The sequence below is a fragment of the Mustela putorius genome, unplaced genomic scaffold, assembly GCF_011764305.1.
Source record: "Mustela putorius furo isolate JIRA1106 unplaced genomic scaffold, ASM1176430v1.1 tig00537227_pilon_pilon_pilon, whole genome shotgun sequence".
Classification (NCBI taxonomy): Eukaryota; Metazoa; Chordata; class Mammalia; order Carnivora; family Mustelidae; genus Mustela; species Mustela putorius.
In genome coordinates, this window is record NW_025422368.1 from 871,314 (window position 1) to 897,731 (window position 26,418).

General features: G+C 49.4%; 1 protein-coding gene across 1 annotated transcript; it reads left to right on the forward strand.

Annotated features, from left to right (window-relative positions):
* The first annotated feature begins 662 nt into the window (after positions 1 to 662).
* Positions 663 to 15,876, forward strand: LOC123390008 (protein FAM71A-like). The gene is made up of 3 exons (XM_045073222.1): positions 663 to 788; positions 2,337 to 3,386; positions 15,031 to 15,876. Exons 1-3 carry the CDS (start codon positions 663 to 665, stop codon positions 15,775 to 15,777), a joined length of 1,923 nt encoding a protein of 640 aa, XP_044929157.1. The 3' UTR covers positions 15,778 to 15,876.
* Positions 15,877 to 26,418: the final 10,542 nt, after the last annotated feature.

The following is a 26,418-nucleotide window of genomic DNA, read 5'->3' on the forward strand; positions in this document are numbered from 1 at the left end:
AGGGAGGGATGGAACTTCCTAGGCCCAGATACTGGGCAGCTGGGGGACCTCTCCCAGGAGACATTAAAAAAAATAATAATAATAAATGTAAAAAAAAAATGGCAGCTCTTACCCCATTTTATAGATGAGGAAATGGAAAGCTGAGTCACGCCACTGACCTTTCTAAAGGGTTCCAAGCAGGAATGTATATGTGCATTGTGGAAGAGAGAGAGAAACTACAACATCAAGTTTACCATCGTACCCATTCTAGAGAGAGTGAAACTCAGTACGTTCACAATGCTGTGAGACCATCCCCACTATCTAGTTCCAGAATTTTCATCCCCACAAAGGAAATCCCGGTCCTGTTCATTAAGCAGTCGCTCCCTACACTCCCCTCCCTCCAGTCAGCCTCTAATATAGCTATGGATTTGCCTCTTCTGGAACATTTCGTCTAAATGAAATCACACAGTATGTGGCCGTTTTGCCTCTGGCTTCCTGCACTTAGCATCCTATTTTCAGGATTCATCCCTGTTGTAGCACGTAGCAGTACCTCATTTTCTTTTTACAGCTGAATAACATCCCACTGTATGGCTAGACCACCTTTTATTTGTCCTTTCACCTGTGGATGAACACGTGTGTGCGTTTTAACAGAAAGACCTTGATTTTCAAGGAATGAATCCCAAATGTCGGATTTCGGGCAAAAACTTCAAACCGGGAGATACGAGCCTTGGGAGCAGAAAATCCTTCTGGAACTTTCAAGCAACAGTTTGGAAATCACAAACTCTGCGGCTAGCTGTGTGGGAGGGGCAGTAAGGCAGGAAGGACAAGGGTACTTGCTCCCCACAGGTGTTGCTGCTTCCAAAGCACTCCTGTTGCCCAGGGAGGCTGCTTGGCAAGCTCTTGGAATCACAGATGACATCTCAGCACTCCCCCCACCACCCCCGCTTCATTTCACTGGAGGAGAAGGGACGAAAACCTGGGTGGTGGTGGGGGGGGGTGCTCTTAGGAGACAATAACCAGGTTTCCACAGATGGGCTGCTTGTGGAAGCATAAGCGAGGGGAGGAACCAAGATGCCCCCCTGTAATATTTAATCCCCAATTCTGCCCAGCCGCTGTCTGAAGTAACGTCTTAGGTTCTCTCCATAACACATACACACGCAGGGAGTCATGCAACTTCCGACAGTGCCGCAGAAAGGTCTTCAATCAGTCTGGTTTAAAACCTGTGGCTGGCCCAAGCTTTGAGGAGCGAGGTACTATGTGGCTCCCAACAAGGCTTTAGAATCCGCTAGACCTGCCCGTGAACATGGCCTCTACGACCATTAGTTCTGTGAAGTTAGGCTGATGATGTCCCCTCACTCTCTTCATAAAACGGGGCAGTGGGAACCGGACCAAACCTGATGGGATTCTCATGGTCGTATGCGGAGAACACGGCCTGGTGCCTAGGGGAGGCCGTTTTTGTTTTGTTTTGTTTTGTTTAAAGATTTTATTTATTTGTCAGACAGAGATCACAGGTAGGCAGAGAGACAGGCAGAGAGATAGGGGAAAGCAGGCTTCCTTTGGAGCAGAGAGCCCGATGTGGGGCTGGTCCCAGGACTCTGGGAATCATGACCTGAGCTGAAGGCAGAGGCTTTAACCCACTGAGCTGCCCATGCGCCCCACTGGGAGGCCGTTTTTAATGTCATCATTAATGGCTCTTAATGGCTGCTAGCAGCCATGTCTACTGCAATCTTATGAAGGAACAGGTTAAGGGTCAAGACTGCCACTTCTGGGTTCTTGGATGAAACAAAACCAAGAGCTCAAATGGTTCAAACATATCCCATATACCCCGCAAGGGCATAGAGATGGATGGTGCCTCCTCCATCCATGTGGGACCCCTGCCACAGAGCCAGCCGAGAGCCGCAGGAGGGGGGCTGCACACTCTGCCAACCCATCATCTTATAGTAATTCCTATGGATTTTATCCAGTTGCTAAATCTTCCGAATTTGGGGGAGGGAAAAAAAATTCCCCACACAAAATTTTTCCATTTGAAGACATTTTTATTTGGATACCCGCCTGGGTCCCTGGCAGGGTGGGCCTGTCATCTGTGGGGGCAATGGGACATTTGGGGGCAGGATGATGGCCCTGCCCTGAGGGGGGGTGTCACTAAGGGATATGTGACAGCGTGACAGGTCACAGAGGGCAGCAGAGGATAAATAGGGGCGCTCAGGGGTGCAGGCTGAGAGAGTGCTTAGTCTCTCACCAAGACTTCAGTTTGCACTTCACACTACAAACTGCAAGCTCTTAACTTTTTTAGATTGACATCCCAGCACCCACCACCGTCCCCTCGGTCACCCTCAGATCCCCCCACCCAACCCTGACCCCTGTCTCTGGGAGGTTCTGAGACAAAGCGAGGGCCTGTGGCCTGTGGCCTGTGGGACGCGGGGTGGATTTGGGACCCCTGCCACAGAGCCAGCCGCGTGCAGCAGGAGGGGGGCTGCACGCTCTGCCAACCCAACAGAGGTCGAGGAGGAGGAGGAGCTCCAGGCACCGGTCCCCAGACCAACGCCCACCCCTCGCCGGCCCGATTGTGCTCCCAACTAATAAACATGGAGTCTCTGACGCCTTATCACAGGGCCCACAGCGCCTCCAGGGTGGGCATGTTCAACACCGCCATGGGGAAACTCCAGCGACAACTGCGCAAGGGAGAATATGACCTGTTTAAATACGCACCCATGCTCGAAAGCGACTTTGTGCAGGTCACCAAAAGAGGGGAAGTCGTCGACGTGCACAACCGAGTCCGAATGATGACCGTGGGCATCGCATCCACCAGCCCCATCCTCCCGCTCCCAGATGTCCTGCTGCTGGCCCGCCCGGCCACCGGCTGTGAACAGTACTCCGACCAGGGCCAGGCCACCAAGGGAAAAGGCCGCAAGGCTTCCACGACCCTGGAGCTCACCAGGCTCCTTCCCTTGAAGTTTGTGAGGCTTTCTGTTCACGACCGGGAAAAACAAATGCTTCGCCTCAAATTCGCCACCAGCCGCTCCTGCTACCTGCGGCTGAGCCTCCCACTGGATGCACAGGAGGACCTCTTCCCCTACTGGGAGAGCATTATCCAGGTACTGAGGCCGCCGCCGGTGCCCACTCACAGCAGAACCGACGCCGCTCGAGCAGAGGACATGCTGGCCATGCCTCTGCTGGACGACGACGACGGGAGGAACGCAGCAGGCTCAGATTTCGAAATAGATCAGGACCAGGTCAGTGTCAGGAGCCTCCACGAGGGCTCTGAGGTGGCCGGGGCCACCTCTGCAGCTTTTGCTGGCGGGGAAGAGACCTTTCAGGACCCCCCAAAACCCAACAGCGTGCCCACTGTCGCTGCCCCCAACTGCCCGGGGCTCTACAGGGAGTCGGCAGCAGGGGCCATGTCCGAGGCGGCGGCCGCCGGGGAGGCCGCGGCAGCCGCGGCAGTGGCGGCGGCAGGGACAGCAGCAGAGTTCGCAGCGGGGGAGGCCGGCAGATGCCTGGCGTTCGCCGGGCCCGGAGCTGCCGGCAAGCCTGCGGGAGAAGCCGCTCGGGACGCGTCGGAAGGCCAGCTCCTCTGGGACGCGCCGAGCTCGGCGGGCAGTGGGGAGCCGGCGGGAAGGCCGCCCCGCAAGCGCCGGGAGGAGGAGCGAGCCCCCCGCAGTTCCCGCCACCGCAGGGCCGCCGACAGCCGCCACAAGGCCCCGGGGCACAAGATCACCCCGGCGGATTCCAGCCGCTCCTTAGGCAGCCACAGAGCCGCGCGGGAGCCCAAGAAGAACAAAGGGCCGCAGCAGCCTGGCGCGCGGCAGGCGCGCCCCCGACCAAGGCATCAGCCACGCCCCCAGCGCCAAGGACTCCGGGACCTCCCACAAGTCGGGGCGGAGCCTCTCCGCCGGCAGGTCGGGCTCAGGCACCAAGATGCTCGGCAGGATCCGCGGGTTCCTGAGGAAGCTGAGAGTCAGCCTCGCTGCCTGAGGCGCGCGGCCTCCCCACACCGCAGAGACGTGGCCATGGGGGAGAAGACTGCGGACACGAGCGGTGTGGTGTGGAGACCATCGCCCAGGCGGCGGCGAGCAGCCAGGGCTTGGAGAGCGCAGGGAGCCGGTCACCTGAGGTCATGGAGGGATGGAACTTCCTAGGCCCAGATATTGGGCAGCTGGGGGACCTCTCCCAGGAGACATTAAAAATAAATAAATAAAAAATTAAAAAAAAAAGGGGGGGGCATGCTGCATTGTGTTTGAATTTCTAGGTCCTGCAGCCCAGTGGTGACCTCACAGGGGGGCTGCCACCTAAGACCCAAGGGTCCAGTCGAGGACCGCCCCCACCTCACACCCATGCTCAGAGCCAAAGCATCCTGCCTCAAGGCCTGTCTGGCTTGTTTCTCCGGGCCACAGTTGAAAGTATACTATGGCCCAGAAAGCTCCACCTCCCCCATTTCTCTAGTTTAATGAATGTTCCTAACCCCTGAAGGTCCATAGACAAAGAACAGGGACAAAGAAACAATTGGGGCGGGGGGACTCCTCATCTTTGGGGATCTGCCAGCATCTGCCAGCAGAGGGGAGCAGCAGCCTGTGCTGGCAATATTCTCAGCTAGACCTAGAACCTGTTATACCCAGGGTATATACCAAGGAAAGAACTTGCTAAGGCACTGAGAACGTTTATAGCAAAAAGTAGCAAAACACTGCAAGCAGCCCAAATTACCATCAGCACAACTGACAATAGAGTGGGATGTGACAGAGATAGTGTACAGCTGCATACCCCGGCCTAGCATAAACACGGATTCTGTGGCTGTCACCTATTCCACCTGCAGAATAGCTCCAAAACAAAAATCGAAAGTACATGTGGTAAAACATTTTAAAAGTACATGTGGGACAAAACACAAGGGAACAGTACACGCAAAATTCAGGACAGTGTGAAAAGGCAAGACAAGATCATGAGGCGAAGACCGGGCTTTCAGTGCTGTTGGAAATGTTCTGTTCGGCCATCAGATCTCTGCAGTCTGAATGGTCCGCGAAATGCCGGGGCGGGTATGATGAAATTTTCTGCTCCAGACATACCAACGCCTTCCCTTGCGTTTTCACTCTTCTGTACGCACAAAAGTGTTTGTCTTCTGTCTGGAAGGTCTGGTCTCTTTAAATTGGGTTCTGGGTTCTTGGCATAAATTACCTACGGTACATGTAATCTCTTTTACACATAGGAGCACTGAGGCTCAGAAAAGTGAACTTGTTCCTACGGCACAGTGGAACCTTTGCAGAACAGTGACCCACTCCTTTATGCAAAGCATTTCAACCACTGTGTTTCTCAAACTCTGCACCAAATGTGCTAGATTGAGGGGAGGGAGGGATGGGAGCTGGGGGACTCCTGGTAGTGGGCCTCTGCGAGCTGGTTTTTGAATTTCAGTGAGTTCCCGACCGTCAGCTGGTCTTCTCTCAAGAGGGCCCAGACCACCCGTGAGCGGTGTCTGGCTCCCAGACATCCATCCCCAGCCTCTGTGTGACCTGCACTGCAGCCATAAACAGCCTGGGGTTCCAGGGACCAGTCGGGAATCTCCCTACAATCCGTTTCTCCCACCGCCACTAACTAAACTTGGGTACGGAGAAACAATTTAAAGGGGTTTGCCCTTACCAAGTCTCCCCTTCAGAGTTCAGAAAACAAATCCTTAAACTTCATGTGAGGGAGATAATCTGTTAGGTCCCAGCATCCATGCTTGGCCCTTCAGTGGGGGAGGACAGGAGTCTCTCCTCTTTGTGACGGGAAGGGGGTCGTGGCCATAGGGTGGGGGCACGGAAAAGGAAGGAAAGGAGCCAGGGACCCCCACACAGTCACCGTTTCCTCGGGCCGAACAAGGTTCACAACCCCAGAATGGAGAATTATTGGAGTGAGGCAAGATATTCTTAAAGAATACAACATGCCAAAGATTAGATACGGTTTGGCCCCGCGAGGAAAACAACCTCAGAATCATTAAACCAGGGGTGCCTGGGTGGCTCAGTGGGTTAAAGCCTCTGCCTTCAACTCAGGTCATGATCCCAGGGTCCTGGGATCGAGACCCGCATCGGGCTCTCTGCTAGGCAGGGAGCCTGCTTCCTCCTCTCTCTCCGCCTGCCTCTCTGCCTACTTGTGACCTCTCTCCCTCTGTCAAATAAATAAATAAAATCTTTAGAAGAAAAAAAAAAAAGAAGAAGAAGAAGAATCATTAACCCAGAGCTTCAGAGAAGACTCGTTGCTATGGGGAGACAGAATTAATAGTTGACTCGTAAGCAGCTTTTCCCTGGACTCAAGGCAGCGAAGTTACAAAAAGAGCACATCCCATTCCTTTGACCCTCTGATTTCCACACAGGCAAGTGCAGGTAAATGCGATTCTGGAAAAAAGACATCTGCATAGCATTTGGCTGTTGAACAGCACTGAGCCCCTTAGAGTTCATTAATGATTTAAAGTTCATCTGATTGTCCCAGGTCTCCGTTTGGCAGATCAGCAAAGGGGAGGTCAGAGCATTTAAAGGACTTGCTCAAGGTGGAGGCGATGGTTTCAGAGAGGGGTGAGGCAAACACGTCCCACGTATCACCCACTGAGTGCTAGCTCGGCCTCCCGCGGGGAGCTGTGGCGTCGTTGGGGAAAACAGGACAGGCTTGAGGAGTCATCCCAACTCTAAGTGGCAGATACAAGGAGAGACGTGCGTTCAGGGCACAGGATCCATTCCGAGGAGGGCTTCCTGGGCATGGGAAGGAGACTGAGGTCGGGGAAGGGTTCACAGAGGAATCAGCAGCTTTAAGGGCGACTAGGGCTCTGCCAGGCGGAGGAAGTATGGGGAGCTAGGGCACAGCATGGGGAGGCGCAGGTCACAGAAAAGAATGTGTGCAAAGTACAAAACCTTGAAATATCACTTGTGTTGAGCAATTACAGGCATTTCAGTACTGCTGGTTGGAGCCCAAGGGGAGAAGAGGGACGTGAGGCTGGAGAATCAGGCTGCTGGATCTTCAGGCACCTGGGGTGCTGTGTGAATGTCTGGGCCTTGGGGAGCCCTTGAAAGCCAGGGTGCACAGCTGGCGGCCAGGGGACTGTCTGGAGACCAGCGACCCTCCAGGAAGCCAGGATTGTATTAATCCTGGCCAGAGATGAAGAAACCTAATCCTGGGTGGCGTTGGGGAAACAGAAGGGGGCAGAGTCAGGAGGTGTTGAAACGATGGCACAGGACAATTTTCCATCCCACAGTCTGCCTGGCGGGACAGGGAGCTCCTGGCATAGGTTCAGCACTCATCTAGAGGAGGGAGAACAGACCAAAGGGGAAGTGCCCTTCCCCGCAAGGAGGAATGTCTTAAGATACAAAAGAGCTTCTAGGTGGCTAAAGGGGCAAAACATCAGGATAAGGCAGCCAAAGGGAACTGGACAGGAGGCGACAGCTCCTTGAGCTGTTCCTTGTGCATCTGGGCAAGATGGATTCCCACAAACCCTCCTCCACTGTACAGGTAAGTGTCGCCCAGTAGAGCCCCTTGTGGCCACATCCTGGTACTACGGGCTATTGCTTGAATGGTGGGAGCCAGGACTGAGGCTAAGGGGCAGTCCTCCCCTCCCTTTGTCACATCTCAATTAGCCTAATGTCAATCCCAGAGTTGAGGGGATGGGTGCGTAATGTCTCTCGACCAGGCTGCATGGCTCCCAGGGCAGGGCAATGGCAGAGTGTGGAGTGGCCACAAGACGGGTACCCTAGGAACGTGGGGGTTCCGACTCAAGGGGATAATGAGTGACCATCCAGAACAGGGGTAGGGTGGAATTAGTGTCACGGTCTCTCTGCAGCCTAGAAGTCATTCGAGAAACAGTTGTTGAGAGCTCCTACTATGGGCAAGATAAATTCATGTATACACACACCTACCAGGAACGCAAATCAAAGTGCGGTGGTGGCCTTGGGTAGCCTATAGAAAGAGGCATTGTAGAGAAGGGAAGGTCCGAGCAGAGAGATGGTGGAGAAAGAGGAGGACCTGGGAGCTTGGGGGTCTTGGGCGATGTTTCTAGATGACAGACAAGAACAGCGCGCCCAGGATATCCTGTGTTTAGGGGATAGGGTGGGGGAGGGTAGCGGGAAGGGGGTGAGGGTGTGTTGGGAAATGAGGCTGGAAGGGGAAATGAGACCGCGGCATAAAGCAGAGACCAGGAATGCTACACAAACCCCTGGACCCCATGATCTTCGTTACTGCAAATGGGACCTGTAATCCAGAAATGAAGGGCACATAGAGCTGGAATTTCCTGGAGCAGAAGAGCAAGAGAACTTACAATGTGTTACGGAGGTTCATGTTTTCCCACACTCTGTGCGTGGGTGTTTTCCCACAGGTGTGCTGAGGAAATGATACCACTCAGCTTGGGGGCACCCGGAGGACCCAGCCAGTTGGCTTTGGCTGCCAGAGGCCCATGTGATACGCCAGTATGCCATTCCAATGTTGCCGTTTTCTGCATGTGCCGTGACCTGCCCAAGCTTGGGAAAGATCTTTCTAGAAATGCCCTTGCGTGCACACAATACAGTTGGCCTCGAGGAGCCTCGGAGAAGCACCTTCCTTGGAGAGCTGGCCTCTTTCCCCCAGTTTCTGTGGCTACTGACCACGTCGCCCCTGTTTCTTTCTCCCACGGACATAGTCATGGCCCCAGCACCTTGCCATACGCAATTTACAGGAGATTAAAGAAGGAGAAATTAAAAGCCTCCTGTTTATTACATTTCATTTAATTTTAAAAATTAATTAAAGTTTTTCATAAAACCTTTTAGAAAGTTAAATGAGTTATTTCAAGAACTATCCTTTGCTTCGAGAGCATGCCCTTCCTCCTGTTTTTCACATTTGAGCTGGAGATAGAACATCATACGAGAAACCCCCTCCCAGGTTCTCTACCCCCCGGGGGAACCATTACCCTAACCTCGGACATCGGAGACTCATTTTGCTTCTTTTTCCACTTTAGGTAAATGGAATCACATTGTATGTATTCTTTGACTCCGGTTTCTCTCCCTCAACAGCAGAGTCATGAGGTTTGTCCATGATTTTTGTGGCAACTATTCCTTCTCACAGCTATATTTCATTACAGATATATTTCATATTCGACAATTTACTGATTCATTCAGCCTTTGGTGGGTGTTCGAGTTACTTCCAGTTTGGGGCTAATAAGAATAGTGCTGCTATGAACATTTATATGCAGAGCTTTGGGTAAAAATATACATTTCTGTCAGACATATAGAAATGGAACTGAATACACACATATGTTCAGTCCCAGATGCTAATTCCACAGTGACTGTCCCATGACTTTGCGCTCCCACCAGGAATGCGTGGGCTCTCTGCTGTTTCCCCATCCTCGCCAACATGTGCTGCTTCTCACCTCTTTCCTTCTAACCGATCTGCTGGGATGGGTGCCTTTTGTCCCTTTTGTCCCATAAAAACACACTTTTTAAAAAAAAGCATAGTACGGTGACCTATAGAAAATGGTAACAAGTGAAGTGAACCAGCAGTCAGGGCTGGCGAGTCAAATCTTCACTCACGTGTCTGGTGCCTTGAGGGAGATGGCGATAAGGTGGGGTTCTCCACAGGAATGCCTACACGCGGCCTTCCTCATGGTGCTCACGGGTAGTCAGATTGGCTTCCCTCAGAGCAAATATCTCAAGATAGCCAAGTGGAAGCTGCTTCTCCCTGAGCCTCAGAAGGCACCCAACGGAACTGCTGCCACGTTCTACTGGCTACAAGTGAGTCAGAAGGACAACCCCGGTTTTAAGGGAGAGAAAAAAAACTTTTCCTTCTTCATAGGGCAATGACAAGACCACTTTGCAGAAGGACGTGGGGGCGGCGATGGTATTGTGGCCTTCTTTGGAAAACAAGACTTGCCACTCCCTCACCTCCCCTTCTAACAATGCCCGCCAGGCCAGGATGTACCTGAGGAGCCCTAGGTCATTGTGCCACCTCCAGGTTTCCTACACACACACCCCCCGCCCCCGCTCAACTCCCCTCTTAGGTTCTTCCTTCGTTTTACTTTATTTTCTTACCCCTTTCTTGTCCTCCCCCTTTCAGTGAATTAAACTCACAAGAACCCGCACCGGACGACTCTCGGTCCCCTTCTCCCTCTCCCTCGCCACATGCCTTCAGGCTCATTGACCCCCGGCAAAGAGAGACAGTACTGGGACACCTCGAACCACACAGCATGTCAGACCCAGAAGGATCTTGACTAATCCCAGATGTACTTTACATATGAGGAAGTTGAGGCCTAGAGAGGAGAAGGGCTTTCCCAAGGTCAGCTGCAGAGTTCTGGCCAGCACAGCAAAAGCCTAGTCCACAGTGGGTCTCAAAGCAGATCTACAACTTTTCCTTCCATTTCTGACTTCCTGGAACTAAAGCCATTTGTTTCTGTTTCTCGTCCACTCCCTCAACTCCACGAGGTCATTTCGGCCTCTTGGCCAAGGGGCAAAAATCAGAGAGGTCCGTCCCAGCCCTGGCCCGGGACCCAGCCTTCAGAGATGGACAGGGGGTCTTGTGGATGGACCAACTCAGGCTTACGGCAACCAGACCCCCTCCAACCGACTGACTGGACCCAGACACAAGGGCTCCTTTCTGATGCTGAAATCCAAGAACCCTCTAAACTTGACCAGCAAGTAGCAACCAGTTCAACCAAGGCGCCCTTGCTCTTTGCCTGCACACAAAGGTATCCGTACCAGGCTAGAAATAGAAATGGGGTGCTCTGCCACTAACATCTCTCTTCGGAGAGCGAGTAGCTTCATTCCAGGTTCAGACTCCTGTGCACATGAATGGGAGCTTGCTCCTCTGAAGTCCTGCACGGTTCAAGCTAACCCCTGCGACACCAGTGTCCTGATTTTGCTGCTTTGCTTGCACATCAGGGACACTGCCCAATCTCTAAAGATCCACTTGGTGATAGCACCTGTTTAACCCCACTTTCAGGAGATAATCAAGTTTCTCTAAGGGGTCGGGGGAATGTGTGTGTGTGGATTTTCTCACATTTACCCTCTGGTTGTAGGTGTAGGTGCCACCAATCAATCAGCTGTTACGAAAACTCAAGACCGTTTTTCTCAGCTGCCACGGACAATGAATTGGAGGGGAAGGAAGTGGGTGGTGGCCATGGCCAAAAAAATTGATCCAAAAGATAACACTGGATATGGTTATTGGAACTGAAAGCTCCTTTTACCAAGTGCATTAAAAGCAGTTTAATTTTCTGTGGCCAAGTTTGTGTTTTGATACTTGAATAAAAAAAGATGACTATGTATTTACCATCAAGTTGTTTGGTTCATCTTGTTTCACATTCGACAGAGAGGGAAGGTTGGGAGGATCCGGGTGAATTATTTGGATGGGGCCTCCGCCAGAATCAGACACCGGCTTAGCCAGTGTCCTTCCATGCGGCCGCCTCCTGCTGGGGTGGTGACGTCACACTGCAGGGCCTGGAAGAGTCCAGCCTCTCTCCTGACCTCACCCTTGTCCCCTTGCCTCTCCCTGACATCTGGCCTGACACCTCTTTCCGAATCGAGCGTTCTAAAGGATTCTGGCCCCAGGGGATTCTGGAATTAAAACTTGCACTTTCTGCCAAGGACTAAAATGCTATTTTCCATCTTTATCCCACTTTCTCCCCGTGGGCTTGGAACAAACCCTTGAAACCCAAACCCATATTAAGCCTTTCCTCTTGCTGCATCCCCTACTCTGGTTGTGCTCAGTTTCTCTGTGTGTTCACGGCTCTGCCTGAAGCCAGGACTCAGAAGAAGCCAGTTTTGCCCATTGAGCATCCTTCTGTGTTCTCATAGTAGCTCTAACCCCAGAAGCGTCTCAGTTTGTCTTCTCAAAAACTGCTCTCAGGAAGGAATCTGCACCGACGCTTGAAGGGTCAGCGTTGGATGAATGATTACAACAGCTGCGATTTATTGAGTTCCACGATACGCTCAACACTTCACGTGCATTATCTCGTTGAATCCTCACGGCAGCTCTTACCCCATTTTATAGATGAGGAAATGGAAAGCTGAGTCACGCCACTGACCTTTCTAAAGGGTTCCAAGCAGGAATGTATATGTGCATTGTGGAAGAGAGAGAGAAACTACAACATCAAGTTTACCATCGTACCCATTCTAGAGAGAGTGAAACTCAGTACGTTCACAATGCTGTGAGACCATCCCCACTATCTAGTTCCAGAATTTTCATCCCCACAAAGGAAATCCCGGTCTTGTTCATTAAGCAGTCGCTCCCTACACTCCCCTCCCTCCAGTCAGCCTCTAATATAGCTATGGATTTGCCTCTTCTGGAACATTTCGTCTAAATGAAATCACACATTATGTGGCCGTTTTGCCTCTGGCTTCCTGCACTTAGCATCCTATTTTCAGGATTCATCCCTGTTGTAGCACGTAGCAGTACCTCATTTTCTTTTTACAGCTGAATAACATCCCACTGTATGGCTAGACCACCTTTTATTTGTCCTTTCACCTGTGGATGAACACGTGTGTGCGTTTTAACAGAAAGACCTTGATTTTCAAGGAATGAATCCCAAATGTCGGATTTCGGGCAAAAACTTCAAACCGGGAGATACGAGCCTTGGGAGCAGAAAATCCTTCTGGAACTTTCAAGCAACAGTTTGGAAATCACAAACTCTGCGGCTAGCTGTGTGGGAGGGGCAATAAGGCAGGAAGGACAAGGGTACTTGCTCCCCACAGGTGTTGCTGCTTCCAAAGCACTCCTGTTGCCCAGGGAGGCTGCTTGGCAAGCTCTTGGAATCGCAGATGACATCTCAGCACTCCCCCCTGCCACCCCCGCTTCATTTCACTGGAGGAGAAGGGACGAAAACCTGGGTGGTGGTGGTGGGGGGGTGCTCTTAGGAGACAATAACCAGGTTTCCACAGATGGGCTGCTTGTGGAAGCATAAGCGAGGGGAGGAACCAAGATGCCCCCCTGTAACATTTATCCCCAATTCTGCCCAGCCGCTGTCTGAAGTAGCGTCTTAGGTTCTCTCCATAACACATACACACGCAGGGAGTCATGCAACTTCCGACAGTGCCGCAGAAAGGTCTTCAATCAGTCTGGTTTAAAACCTGTGGCTGGCCCAAGCTTTGTGGAGCAGAGGTACTATGGTGGCTCCCAACAAGGCTTTAGAATCCGCTAGACCTGCCCGTGAACATGGCCTCTACGACCATTAGTTCTGTGAAGTTAGGCTGATGATGTCCCCTCACTCTCTTCATAAAACGGGGCAGTGGGAACCGGACCAAACCTGATGGGATTCTCATGGTCGTATGCGGAGAACACGGCCTGGTGCCTAGGGGAGGCCGTTTTTGTTTTGTTTTGTTTTGTTTAAAGATTTTATTTATTTGTCAGACAGAGATCACAGGTAGGCAGAGAGACAGGCAGAGAGATAGGGGAAAGCAGGCTTCCTTTGGAGCAGAGAGCCCGATGTGGGGCTGGTCCCAGGACTCTGGGAATCATGACCTGAGCTGAAGGCAGAGGCTTTAACCCACTGAGCTGCCCATGCGCCCCACTGGGAGGCCGTTTTTAATGTCATCATTAATGGCTCTTAATGGCTGCTAGCAGCCATGTCTACTGCAATCTTATGAAGGAACAGGTTAAGGGTCAAGACTGCCACTTCTGGGTTCTTGGATGAAACAAAACCAAGAGCTCAAATGGTTCAAACATATCCCATATACCCCGCAAGGGCATAGAGATGGATGGTGCCTCCTCCATCCATGTGGGACCCCTGCCACAGAGCCAGCCGAGAGCCGCAGGAGGGGGGCTGCACACTCTGCCAACCCATCATCTTATAGTAATTCCTATGGATTTTATCCAGTTGCTAAATCTTCCGAATTTGGGGGAGGGAAAAAAAAATTCCCCCACACAAAATTTTTCCATTTGAAGACATTTTTATTTGGATACCCGCCTGGGTCCCTGGCAGGGTGGGCCTGTCATCTGTGGGGGCAATGGGACATTTGGGGGCAGGATGATGGCCCTGCCCTGAGGGGGGGTGTCACTAAGGGATATGTGACAGCGTGACAGGTCACAGAGGGCAGCAGAGGATAAATAGGGGCGCTCAGGGGTGCAGGCTGAGAGAGTGCTTAGTCTCTCACCAAGACTTCAGTTTGCACTTCACACTACAAACTGCAAGCTCTTAACTTTTTTAGATTGACATCCCAGCACCCACCACCGTCCCCTCGGTCACCCTCAGATCCCCCCACCCAACCCTGACCCCTGTCTCTGGGAGGTTCTGAGACAAAGCGAGGGCCTGTGGCCTGTGGCCTGTGGGACGCGGGGTGGATTTGGGACCCCTGCCACAGAGCCAGCCGCGTGCAGCAGGAGGGGGGCTGCACGCTCTGCCAACCCAACAGAGGTCGAGGAGGAGGAGGAGCTCCAGGCACCGGTCCCCAGACCAACCAACCCACCCCCTCGCCGGCCCGATTGTGCTCCCAACTAATAAACATGGAGTCTCTGACGCCTTATCACAGGGCCCACAGCGCCTCCAGGGTGGGCATGTTCAACACCGCCATGGGGAAACTCCAGCGACAACTGCGCAAGGGAGAATATGACCTGTTTAAATACGCACCCATGCTCGAAAGCGACTTTGTGCAGGTCACCAAAAGAGGGGAAGTCGTCGACGTGCACAACCGAGTCCGAATGATGACCGTGGGCATCGCATCCACCAGCCCCATCCTCCCGCTCCCAGATGTCCTGCTGCTGGCCCGCCCGGCCACCGGCTGTGAACAGTACTCCGACCAGGGCCAGGCCACCAAGGGAAAAGGCCGCAAGGCTTCCACGACCCTGGAGCTCACCAGGCTCCTTCCCTTGAAGTTTGTGAGGCTTTCTGTTCACGACCGGGAAAAACAAATGCTTCGCCTCAAATTCGCCACCAGCCGCTCCTGCTACCTGCGGCTGAGCCTCCCACTGGATGCACAGGAGGACCTCTTCCCCTACTGGGAGAGCATTATCCAGGTACTGAGGCCGCCGCCGGTGCCCACTCACAGCAGAACCGACGCCGCTCGAGCAGAGGACATGCTGGCCATGCCTCTGCTGGACGACGACGACGGGAGGAACGCAGCAGGCTCAGATTTCGAAATAGATCAGGACCAGGTCAGTGTCAGGAGCCTCCACGAGGGCTCTGAGGTGGCCGGGGCCACCTCTGCAGCTTTTGCTGGCGGGGAAGAGACCTTTCAGGACCCCCCAAAACCCAACAGCGTGCCCACTGTCGCTGCCCCCAACTGCCCGGGGCTCTACAGGGAGTTGGCAGCAGGGGCCACGACCGAGGCGGCGGCCACCGGGGAGGCCGCGGCAGCCGCGGCAGTGGCGGCGGCAGGGACAGCAGCAGAGTTCGCAGCGGGGGAGGCCGGCAGATGCCTGGCGTTCGCCGGGCCCGGAGCTGCCGGCAAGCCTGCGGGAGAAGCCGCTCGGGACGCGTCGGAAGGCCAGCTCCTCTCGGACGCGCCGAGCTCGGCGGGCAGTGGGGAGCCGGCGGGAAGGCCGCCCCGCAAGCGCCGGGAGGAGGAGCGAGCCCCCCGCAGTTCCCGCCACCGCAGGGCCGCCGACAGCCGCCACAAGGCCCCGGGGCACAAGATCACCCCGGCGGATTCCAGCCGCTCCTTAGGCAGCCACAGAGCCGCGCGGGAGCCCAAGAAGAACAAGGGCCGCAGCAGCCTGGCGCGCGGCAGGCGCGCCCCCGACCAAGGCATCAGCCACGCCCCCAGCGCCAAGGACTCCGGGACCTCCCACAAGTCGGGGCGGAGCCTCTCCGCCGGCAGGTCGGGCTCAGGCACCAAGATGCTCGGCAGGATCCGCGGGTTCCTGAGGAAGCTGAGAGTCAGCCTCGCTGCCTGAGGCGCGCGGCCTCCCCACACCGCAGAGACGTGGCCATGGGGGAGAAGACTGCGGACACGAGCGGTGTGGTGTGGAGACCATCGCCCAGGCGGCGGCGAGCAGCCAGGGCTTGGAGAGCGCAGGGAGCCGGTCACCTGAGGTCATGGAGGGATGGAACTTCCTAGGCCCAGATATTGGGCAGCTGGGGGACCTCTCCCAGGAGACATTAAAAATAAATAAATAAAAAATTAAAAAAAAAAAAAGGGGGGCATGCTGCATTGTGTTTGAATTTCTAGGTCCTGCAGCCCAGTGGTGACCTCACAGGGGGGCTGCCACCTAAGACCCAAGGGTCCAGTCGAGGACCGCCCCCACCTCACACCCATGCTCAGAGCCAAAGCATCCTGCCTCAAGGCCTGTCTGGCTTGTTTCTCCGGGCCACAGTTGAAAGTATACTATGGCCCAGAAAGCTCCACCTCCCCCATTTCTCTAGTTTAATGAATGTTCCTAACCCCTGAAGGTCCATAGACAAAGAACAGGGACAAAGAAACAATTGGGGCGGGGGGACTCCTCATCTTTGGGGATCTGCCAGCATCTGCCAGCAGAGGGGAGCAGCAGCCTGTGCTGGCAATATTCTCAGCTAGACCTAGAACCTGTTATACCCAGGGTATATACCAAGGAAAGAACTTGCTAAGGCACTGAGAACGTTTATAGCAAAAAGTAGCAAAACACTGCAAGCAGCCCAAATTACCATCAGCACAACTGACAATAGAGTGGGATGTGACAGAGATAGTGTACAGCTGCATACCCCGGCCTAGCATAAACACGGATTCTGTGGCTGTCACCTATTCCACCTGCAGAATAGCTCCAAAACAAAAATCGAAAGTACATGTGGTAAAACATTTTAAAAGTACATGTGGGACAAAACACAAGGGAACAGTACACGCAAAATTCAGGACAGTGTGAAAAGGCAAGACAAGATCATGAGGCGAAGACCGGGCTTTCAGTGCTGTTGGAAATGTTCTGTTCGGCCATCAGATCTCTGCAGTCTGAATGGTCCGCGAAATGCCGGGGCGGGTATGATGAAATTTCTGCTCCAGACATACCAACGCCTTCCCTTGCGTTTTCACTCTTCTGTACGCACAAAAGTGTTTGTCTTCTGTCTGGAAGGTCTGGTCTCTTTAAATTGGGTTCTGGGTTCTTGGCATAAATTACCTACGGTACATGTAATCTCTTTTACACATAGGAGCACTGAGGCTCAGAAAAGTGAACTTGTTCCTACGGCACAGTGGAACCTTTGCAGAACAGTGACCCACTCCTTTATGCAAAGCATTTCAACCACTGTGTTCTCAAACTCTGCACCAAATGTGCTAGATTGAGGGGAGGGAGGGATGGGAGCTGGGGGACTCCTGGTAGTGGGCCTCTGCGAGCTGGTTTTTGAATTTCAGTGAGTTCCCGACCGTCAGCTGGTCTTCTCTCAAGAGGGCCCAGACCACCCGTGAGCGGTGTCTGGCTCCCAGACATCCATCCCCAGCCTCTGTGTGACCTGCACTGCAGCCATAAACAGCCTGGGGTTCCAGGGACCAGTCGGGAATCTCCCTACAATCCGTTTCTCCCACCGCCACTAACTAAACTTGGGTACGGAGAAACAATTTAAAGGGGTTTGCCCTTACCAAGTCTCCCCTTCAGAGTTCAGAAAACAAATCCTTAAACTTCATGTGAGGGAGATAATCTGTTAGGTCCCAGCATCCATGCTTGGCCCTTCAGTGGGGGAGGACAGGAGTCTCTCCTCTTTGTGACGGGAAGGGGGTCGTGGCCATAGGGTGGGGGCACGGAAAAGGAAGGAAAGGAGCCAGGGACCCCCACACAGTCACCGTTTCCTCGGGCCGAACAAGGTTCACAACCCCAGAATGGAGAATTATTGGAGTGAGGCAAGATATTCTTAAAGAATACAACATGCCAAAGATTAGATACGGTTTGGCCCCGCGAGGAAAACAACCTCAGAATCATTAAACCAGGGGTGCCTGGGTGGCTCAGTGGGTTAAAGCCTCTGCCTTCAACTCAGGTCATGATCCCAGGGTCCTGGGATCGAGACCCGCATCGGGCTCTCTGCTAGGCAGGGAGCCTGCTTCCTCCTCTCTCTCCGCCTGCCTCTCTGCCTACTTGTGACCTCTCTCCCTCTGTCAAATAAATAAATAAAATCTTTAGAAGAAAAAAAAAAAAGAAGAAGAAGAAGAATCATTAACCCAGAGCTTCAGAGAAGACTCGTTGCTATGGGGAGACAGAATTAATAGTTGACTCGTAAGCAGCTTTTCCCTGGACTCAAGGCAGCGAAGTTACAAAAAGAGCACATCCCATTCCTTTGACCCTCTGATTTCCACACAGGCAAGTGCAGGTAAATGCGATTCTGGAAAAAAGACATCTGCATAGCATTTGGCTGTTGAACAGCACTGAGCCCCTTAGAGTTCATTAATGATTTAAAGTTCATCTGATTGTCCCAGGTCTCCGTTTGGCAGATCAGCAAAGGGGAGGTCAGAGCATTTAAAGGACTTGCTCAAGGTGGAGGCGATGGTTCAGAGAGGGGTGAGGCAACACGTCCCACGTATCACCCACTGAGTGCTAGCTCGGCCTCCCGCGGGGAGCTGTGGCGTCGTTGGGGAAAACAGGACAGGCTTGAGGAGTCATCCCAACTCTAAGTGGCAGATACAAGGAGAGACGTGCGTTCAGGGCACAGGATCCATTCCGAGGAGGGCTTCCTGGGCATGGGAAGGAGACTGAGGTCGGGGAAGGGTTCACAGAGGAATCAGCAGCTTTAAGGGCGACTAGGGCTCTGCCAGGCGGAGGAAGTATGGGGAGCTAGGGCACAGCATGGGGAGGCGCAGGTCACAGAAAAGAATGTGTGCAAAGTACAAAACCTTGAAATATCACTTGTGTTGAGCAATTACAGGCATTTCAGTACTGCTGGTTGGAGCCCAAGGGGAGAAGAGGGACGTGAGGCTGGAGAATCAGGCTGCTGGATCTTCAGGCACCTGGGGTGCTGTGTGAATGTCTGGGCCTTGGGGAGCCCTTGAAAGCCAGGGTGCACAGCTGGCGGCCAGGGGACTGTCTGGAGACCAGCGACCCTCCAGGAAGCCAGGATTGTATTAATCCTGGCCAGAGATGAAGAAACCTAATCCTGGGTGGCGTTGGGGGAAACAGAAGGGGGCAGAGTCAGGAGGTGTTGAAACGATGGCACAGGACAATTTTCCATCCCACAGTCTGCCTGGCGGGACAGGGAGCTCCTGGCATAGGTTCAGCACTCATCTAGAGGAGGGAGAACAGACCAAAGGGGAAGTGCCCTTCCCCGCAAGGAGGAATGTCTTAAGATACAAAAGAGCTTCTAGGTGGCTAAAGGGGCAAAACATCAGGATAAGGCAGCCAAAGGGAACTGGACAGGAGGCGACAGCTCCTTGAGCTGTTCCTTGTGCATCTGGGCAAGATGGATTCCCACAAACCCTCCTCCACTGTACAGGTAAGTGTCGCCCAGTAGAGCCCCTTGTGGCCACATCCTGGTACTACGGGCTATTGCTTGAATGGTGGGAGCCAGGACTGAGGCTAAGGGGCAGTCCTCCCCTCCCTTTGTCACATCTCAATTAGCCTAATGTCAATCCCAGAGTTGAGGGGATGGGTGCGTAATGTCTCTCGACCAGGCTGCATGGCTCCCAGGGCAGGGCAATGGCAGAGTGTGGAGTGGCCACAAGACGGGTACCCTAGGAACGTGGGGGGTTCCGACTCAAGGGGATAATGAGTGACCATCCAGAACAGGGGTAGGGTGGAATTAGTGTCACGGTCTCTCTGCAGCCTAGAAGTCATTCGAGAAACAGTTGTTGAGAGCTCCTACTATGGGCAAGATAAATTCATGTATACACACACCTACCAGGAACGCAAATCAAAGTGCGGTGGTGGCCTTGGGTAGCCTATAGAAAGAGGCATCGTAGAGAAGGGAAGGTCCGAGCAGAGAGATGGTGGAGAAAGAGGAGGACCTGGGAGCTTGGGGGTCTTGGGCGATGTTTCTAGATGACAGACAAGAACAGCGCGCCCAGGATATCCTGTGTTTAGGGGATAGGGTGGGGGAGGGTAGCGGGAAGGGGGTGAGGGTGTGTTGGGAAATGAGGCTGGAAGGGGAAATGAGACCGCGGCATAAAGCAGAGACCAGGAATGCTACACAAACCCCTGGACCCCATGATCTTCGTTACTGCAAATGGGACCTGTAATCCAGAAATGAAGGGCACATAGAGCTGGAATTTCCTGGAGCAGAAGAGCAAGAGAACTTACAATGTGTTACGGAGGTTCATGTTTTCCCACACTCTGTGCGTGGGTGTTTTCCCACAGGTGTGCTGAGGAAATGATACCACTCAGCTTGGGGGCACCCGGAGGACCCAGCCAGTTGGCTTTGGCTGCCGGGACCCCCATGTGATACGCCAGTATGCTATTCCATGTTACCTTTTTCTGCATGTGCTGAGACCTGCCCAAGCTTGGGAAAGATCTTTCTAGAAATTCCCTTTCGTGCACACAATACAGTTGGCCTCGAGGAGCCTTGGAGAAGCAACTTCCTTGGATGGCTGGCCTCTTTCCCCCAGTTTCTGTGGATACTGACCACGTCGCCCCTGTTTCCCTTCCTGATCAAAACTCTTAAAAGTGTAATGATAGAGGGCACATACCTCAATATCATCAAAGCCATCTATGAAAAACCCACCACAAATATCATTCTCAATGGAGAAAAACTGAAATTTTTCAAGAACACGGCAGGGATGTCCATTATCCCCACTGCTATTCAACATAGTACTAGAAGTCCTAGCCTGTGCAATCAGACAACAAAAGGAAATTAAAGGCATCCAAATCAGCAAAGAAGAAGTCAAATTATCGCTCTTCTCAGATGTTGTGACTCTATATGTGGATAACCCAAAAGACTCCACTCCAAAACTGCTAGAACTTGTGTACAGGAATTCAGAAAAGTGTCAGGATATAAAATCAATGCAGAGAAATCAGTTGCATTACTCTACACCAACAACAAGACAGAAGAAAGAGAAATTAAGGAGTCAATCCCATTTACAATTGCACCCGAAACCATAAGATACCTAGGAATAAACCTAACCAAAGAGGCACGGAATCTATACTCAGAAATCTATAAAGTACTCATGAAAGAAATTGAGGAAGACACAAAGAAATGAAAAAATGTTTCATGCTCCTGGATTGGAATAATAAATATTGTGAAAATGTCTATGCTACCTAAAGCAATCTACACATGTAATGCAATTCCTATCAAAGTACCATCCATCTTTTTCAAAGAAATGGAACAAATAATTCTAAAATTTATATGGAACCAGAAAAGACCTCAAATAGCCAAAGGGATATTGAAAAAAATAAAGCCAAAGTTGGTGGCATCACAATTCCGGATCAAGCTATATTACAAAGCTGTCATCATCAAGACAGCATGGTACTTGCACAAAAACAGACACACAGATCAATGGAACAGAATAGAGAGCCCTGAAATAGACCCTCAACTCTATAGTCAACTAATCTTCGACAAAGCAGGAAAGAATGTCCAATGGAAAAAAGACAGCCTCTTCAATAAATGGTGTTGGGAAAATTGGACAGCCACATGCAGAAAAATGAAATTGGACCATTTCCTTATACCACACACAAAAATAGACACAAAATGGATGAAGTACTTCAATGTGAGAAAGGAATCCATCAAAATCCTTGAGGAGAACACAGGCAGCAACCTCTTCGACCACAGCCACAGCAACATCTTCCTAGGAACATCGCCAAAGGCAAGGGAAGCAAGGGCAAAAATGAACTATTGGGATTTCATCAAGATCAAAAGCTTTTGCACAGCAAAGGAAACAGTTAACAAAACCAAAAGGCAACTGACAGAATGGGAGAAGATATTTGCAAACGACATATCAGATAAAGCACTAGTGTCCAAAATCTATAAAGAACTTAGCAAACTCAACACCCAAAGAACAAATAATCCAATCAAGATGGGCAGAGGACATGAACAGACATTTCTGCAAAGAAGACATCCAGATGGCCAACAGACACATGAAAAAGTGCTCCATATCACTCGGCATCAGGGAAATACAAATCAAAACCACAATGAGGCATCACCTCACACCAGTCAGAATGGCTAAAATCAACAAGTCATGAAATGACAGAATCTGGCGAGGATGCGGAGAAGGGGGAACCCTTCTACACTCTTGGTGGGAATGCAAGCTGGTGCAGCCACTCTGGAAAACAGCATGGAGGTTCCTCAAAATGTTGAAAATAGAACCCCCATATGACCCAGCAATAGCACTACTGGGTATTTACCCTAAAGATACACAATTTTTTTTTTTTTAATGGACCTGGAAACAGAGCCCGAAATCATAAGCCTTTTTTACTAACAGGTTATTCACACAATCAAAATACCTGCTTCTGCCACATGGTTGGCCCTTAACATGTATCTATTGATTCTTTGAAGTTTTTCTATGAAAAATTGAGAAAAAAAAATCAAACTTGCTTTCCAGATGCCTTGTCTTCTCAAGTACCCAACTACTTAGAAGAAATAACTTTATAAAGTGGAATCGTCTGTTGAATTACCACTACTACTTCAGCTAAGATTTCTGATCAAATCTAAAAATAATACTACTTCAGCTAACAAGCTATTCTCCATTGTCCAATTATTTTCTCTAATTATAAGACCAGCACATAATGTTGCTATATAATCAGAATATACTTTTTAGAGGAACAGGAAGTAAAGATATGGGTGGTATCTCCCATTTATTCCAAAAGACTCATTTAAAAATATCAGATTCCTATGTCCAGTGCTCTAGACATTTTAGGACCCATTGGAGAAATATTCCTACCAAGAGGCATAATGTATTTCTGTTGAATTAAAAGCAGCAACTAAAATGTGTACTAATTTAATTTTTAAGATTTTATTTATTTATTTGAGAGAAAGAGTGACAGAGCATGAGTGGGGGTGATGGGCAGAGGGAGAAGCAGACTCTCTGCTGAGACAGAGCCTGATCCAAGACCCTCAGATCATGACCTGTGCTAAATGCAGATGCTTAACTGACTGAGCCACCCAGGCACTCCTAAAATGTGTACTAATTTTAGATTCCAAATGTCCCTAGGTGAAGAAGTGGATTATGAAATAGGTTGAGATAATTAACTCTAAATATCAAGGGAAATAGAGAGGTTGCTATATGGTGAAGAAGAAAAAAATCTGGATTCTTAAAGGTGATCTAAGTATTACATCTAATGGTAGTGGCTAGTAAACATGATATTGGACACATTGGACATTGGAAATTGATGGATACAAGAAGCTACCATGAGTGATTGAGACCAATCTTAGGAGCCTCAGAATGTCCCAGTAAACCTGGACAAAGTCAAGCCATAGATTTCTGATCAAATCTAAAAATAAAAATAAATGTAGTTAGTTATTTTCATTACTTATTGTATCATATATCCTCTTTCCTCTTCATTTTTTTCTCTATACATGTAGGCATAAGTGGTAGTTATATTTACCATTTATTCCACAGATGACAATAAATCAAAGGGTGCCTAATGCATTTACAGAGAAGCACATAGATATCATCCAAGATTCTGACTTGATTCTGAACACAGGAAGTTGCAAAATATTTTTCATTTTTTAGGAAATGATTTTGTTTTGTCTTGTTTTTCTTTTTTTGACAGTCCCAAGAATAATTGCTGGAAGTCAGGAACAGAAATATATGCTTCAGGGACACCTGGGTGGCTCAGTGGGTTAAAGCCTCTGCCTTCAGCTCAGGTCATGATCCCAGGATCAGGCTCTCTGTTTAACAGGGAGCCTGCTTCCTTCTCTCTCTCTCTCTCTGCCTCCTTCTCTGCCTACTTGTGATCTCTGCCTGTCAAATAAATAAATAAAACCTTAAAATATATATATATATATATGCTTCAGAATGGGCATGTTGGGATGGGCTCTCAAAGTGTTGAACTATACTGAATTTAAAAAAAAAAAATAGTCTGCCTGGTGCTAATTCCCCCTTCCTAAATATATTTTCATTACATTTCTTTGTTTGTTTATTGAGTAAGCCCAACCCTGAACATGGAACTTGAACTCACAACCCCAAAATCACTGCTCTACTGACTTAGCCAGCCAGGCACCCCTTTTACTTTTATTTAAATAAACTTTTTCCTTTCTGATAGTTTTATATTACAGAAAAATTACAAAGATAGTACTTTGAGTTCCTACATACCCCTTACTAAGTTTCCCATGCTGTTAACACTTTACATTACTATGGAATATTTGTCACAGCAAAGGAAGCAAAGAATGGTATACTACTACTAACTAAACTCCACACTTAATTCAGATTTCGCAAACACTTTTTCCTCTAATGTCCTTTTATTGTCTCCAGATTCTGTCCAGGACACAGCATTAATTCTCATGTCTTCCAGGCATCTTTTGACTCAGTGTCTCAGACTTTTCTTGTTTTGGATGGTCTTGTGTTTTGAGGGGCTCTGGTGAGGTATTGTACAGAATGTCCTTAAATTTGGCTTTGTTTGATCCTTTTATCCTGGTTAAACTGAGTGTGGGTTTTGAGAAAAATCAGAGAGATAAAGAGACCTTTTCATCACATGACATCAGCAAGTTCATATGACCAACATGACTTATCATTGATGATATAAACTATGGTCATCTGGCTGAGGTAGTGTTTTCCAGGTTTCTCTATTACCTCTCATTATACCTTCCATAAAAATCTTCTTTACAAATAGTTCACTAAGATCATTTCATACTCAAGGGGTTAAGTTCTACTTTCTTGAGGTTGAAAGGTATCTACATAAATTATTCAGAATTCTTCTGTACAGAAAATGTGTCTCCCCTCTCTGTTTATTTATTTCTTAAATAATTATGTATTATGGACTTGATATTTATTTTATACTTTGAGTTACAATACAATACTATGTTCTTTATTTTTTGCTTAAATTTTTCCACGTTGGGTCATTTAGAGGTCTTTCCAATTGATTCCTGTGTCCTTTTAAAACGTCCCATGTTTTTCTTTGTGTACTAAGGACCCCCCCCTTACTTTCTGTTACTGTAAGATTCTGCAGGATCATCTTGGATGTCTTTTGCCCAACCCTAGAACCAGCCATTTGTGCAGTGATTCCTGTTTCTTTTTGCTAAATAATGTAATTAGAAACCAGAATTTCTAGATGTATCATTTGCTACAGAGGTGTCACTACTTCTAGACTCTCTCAACAAACAACTACAGACACACACACAAGCACACACAAAGACAGGAGCATGTTTACATACAAATTTATTATTGTTTCTGCATCTACTCATCTGCATCAATACTATCTAAAGACTGGGTGTAGTGCATAAATGAAACTTGGAACAATAAAAAAAATTTAAAAAGAAAAAAATAAATATATATGATACAAGACCAAAAAAATAAGTAAATTGAAATCAAAATATAAATAAATAAATAAATAAATAAGAGTTCATACTGATGGCCCAACTCTAATTTTATGCCACATGATTTTCAATACTGAGAAACGTGATGGTCTCCACCATTTTCCACGCATTTACTTTATTTTCTTTAAGTTAATTTTTTTCACTGTTCCAAGATTCATTGTTTATGCACCACACCCAGTGCTCCATGCAATATGTTCCCTCCTTAATACCCACTACCAGGCTCACCCAACCCCCAAGCCATCCCCCTGCCAAAACCCTCAGTTTGTTTTTCAGAGTTCACAGTCTCTCATGCTCTGCCATGAATTTAGTTTAATTTATTCCAGCCTAATATGCACCAACTCAATTTTCAAGATTGTAACCCTAATTTTCTATTAGAAATGACATTACCAACAAGACTTCCTTCTGGATTTATTCTTATATTTTCCAGCCAAAAAGCTGCTTTCTAAAGTTACTTAGGCCAGCAACTTTATCCTCATCTCATCATTAAAATTACGTCATATATTTGTAATGCAGTATGATTCTTTAATCACAGTCTATAATTCATCATGGATCCCTTGGCCTCCTAAATTTTTAAAATTTGTATGTGTGAATATTCATTATTTGTGTCACAAAGGTCAATGGGTTTTGAGAAATGCATATTGCCCTGTATCCACCACAGTAGCACTATTAAGATTAGGTCCACCACTGACTATCCCTTGGATTTTCATGTGAATGTAAATTTTCAAATCAGCTAGGAGCACTGAGGATTATATACAAACAATGAATCATGGAGCAACACACATCAAAAACTAGTCATGTACAGTGATGGACAAAACATAATAAAAAAAGTTTTTAAAGATACCTAGGACACAAATGATGGTTTGCACAATTTGTCTATGTTTAATTAATAAGAAGCTGCCAAACTGTCTGCTGTACTGTTTTCCATCCTCGTGAGCAATAAACAAGAGTTCCTATTGCTCTACCACCTCACCAATATTTGATATTCTCAGGATTTTAGGGTTAAGCTATTTTATAGGTATGCCATTACTTTTTGAGATTCATTTTTTTGTAATTAAATAAGGTTATAGTCAAGGGTCTTAGCCATCCCCTAGTAAAGGGGCACATGTGTACTCAAAACTTGGCCTATGTGGTACACTTTATAAGAATTTAAATTTATAGGAAAGGGAAAAATGTTTGGAAATGCT

Excerpts from the sequence above, each read along its gene's own strand:
- LOC123390008 (XM_045073222.1), top strand. The coding sequence starts at position 663 with ATGTCGGATTTCGGGCAAAAACTTCAAACCGGGAGATACGAGCCTTGG. Across the intron at positions 789-2,336 it reads CTAGCTGTGTGGGAGGGGCA|CCCCTGTCTCTGGGAGGTTC; the intron begins GTAAGGCAGGAA and ends ACCCAACCCTGA. Across the intron at positions 3,387-15,030 it reads CAGCAGGGGCCATGTCCGAG|GACCAGGTCAGTGTCAGGAG; the intron begins GCGGCGGCCGCC and ends GAAATAGATCAG.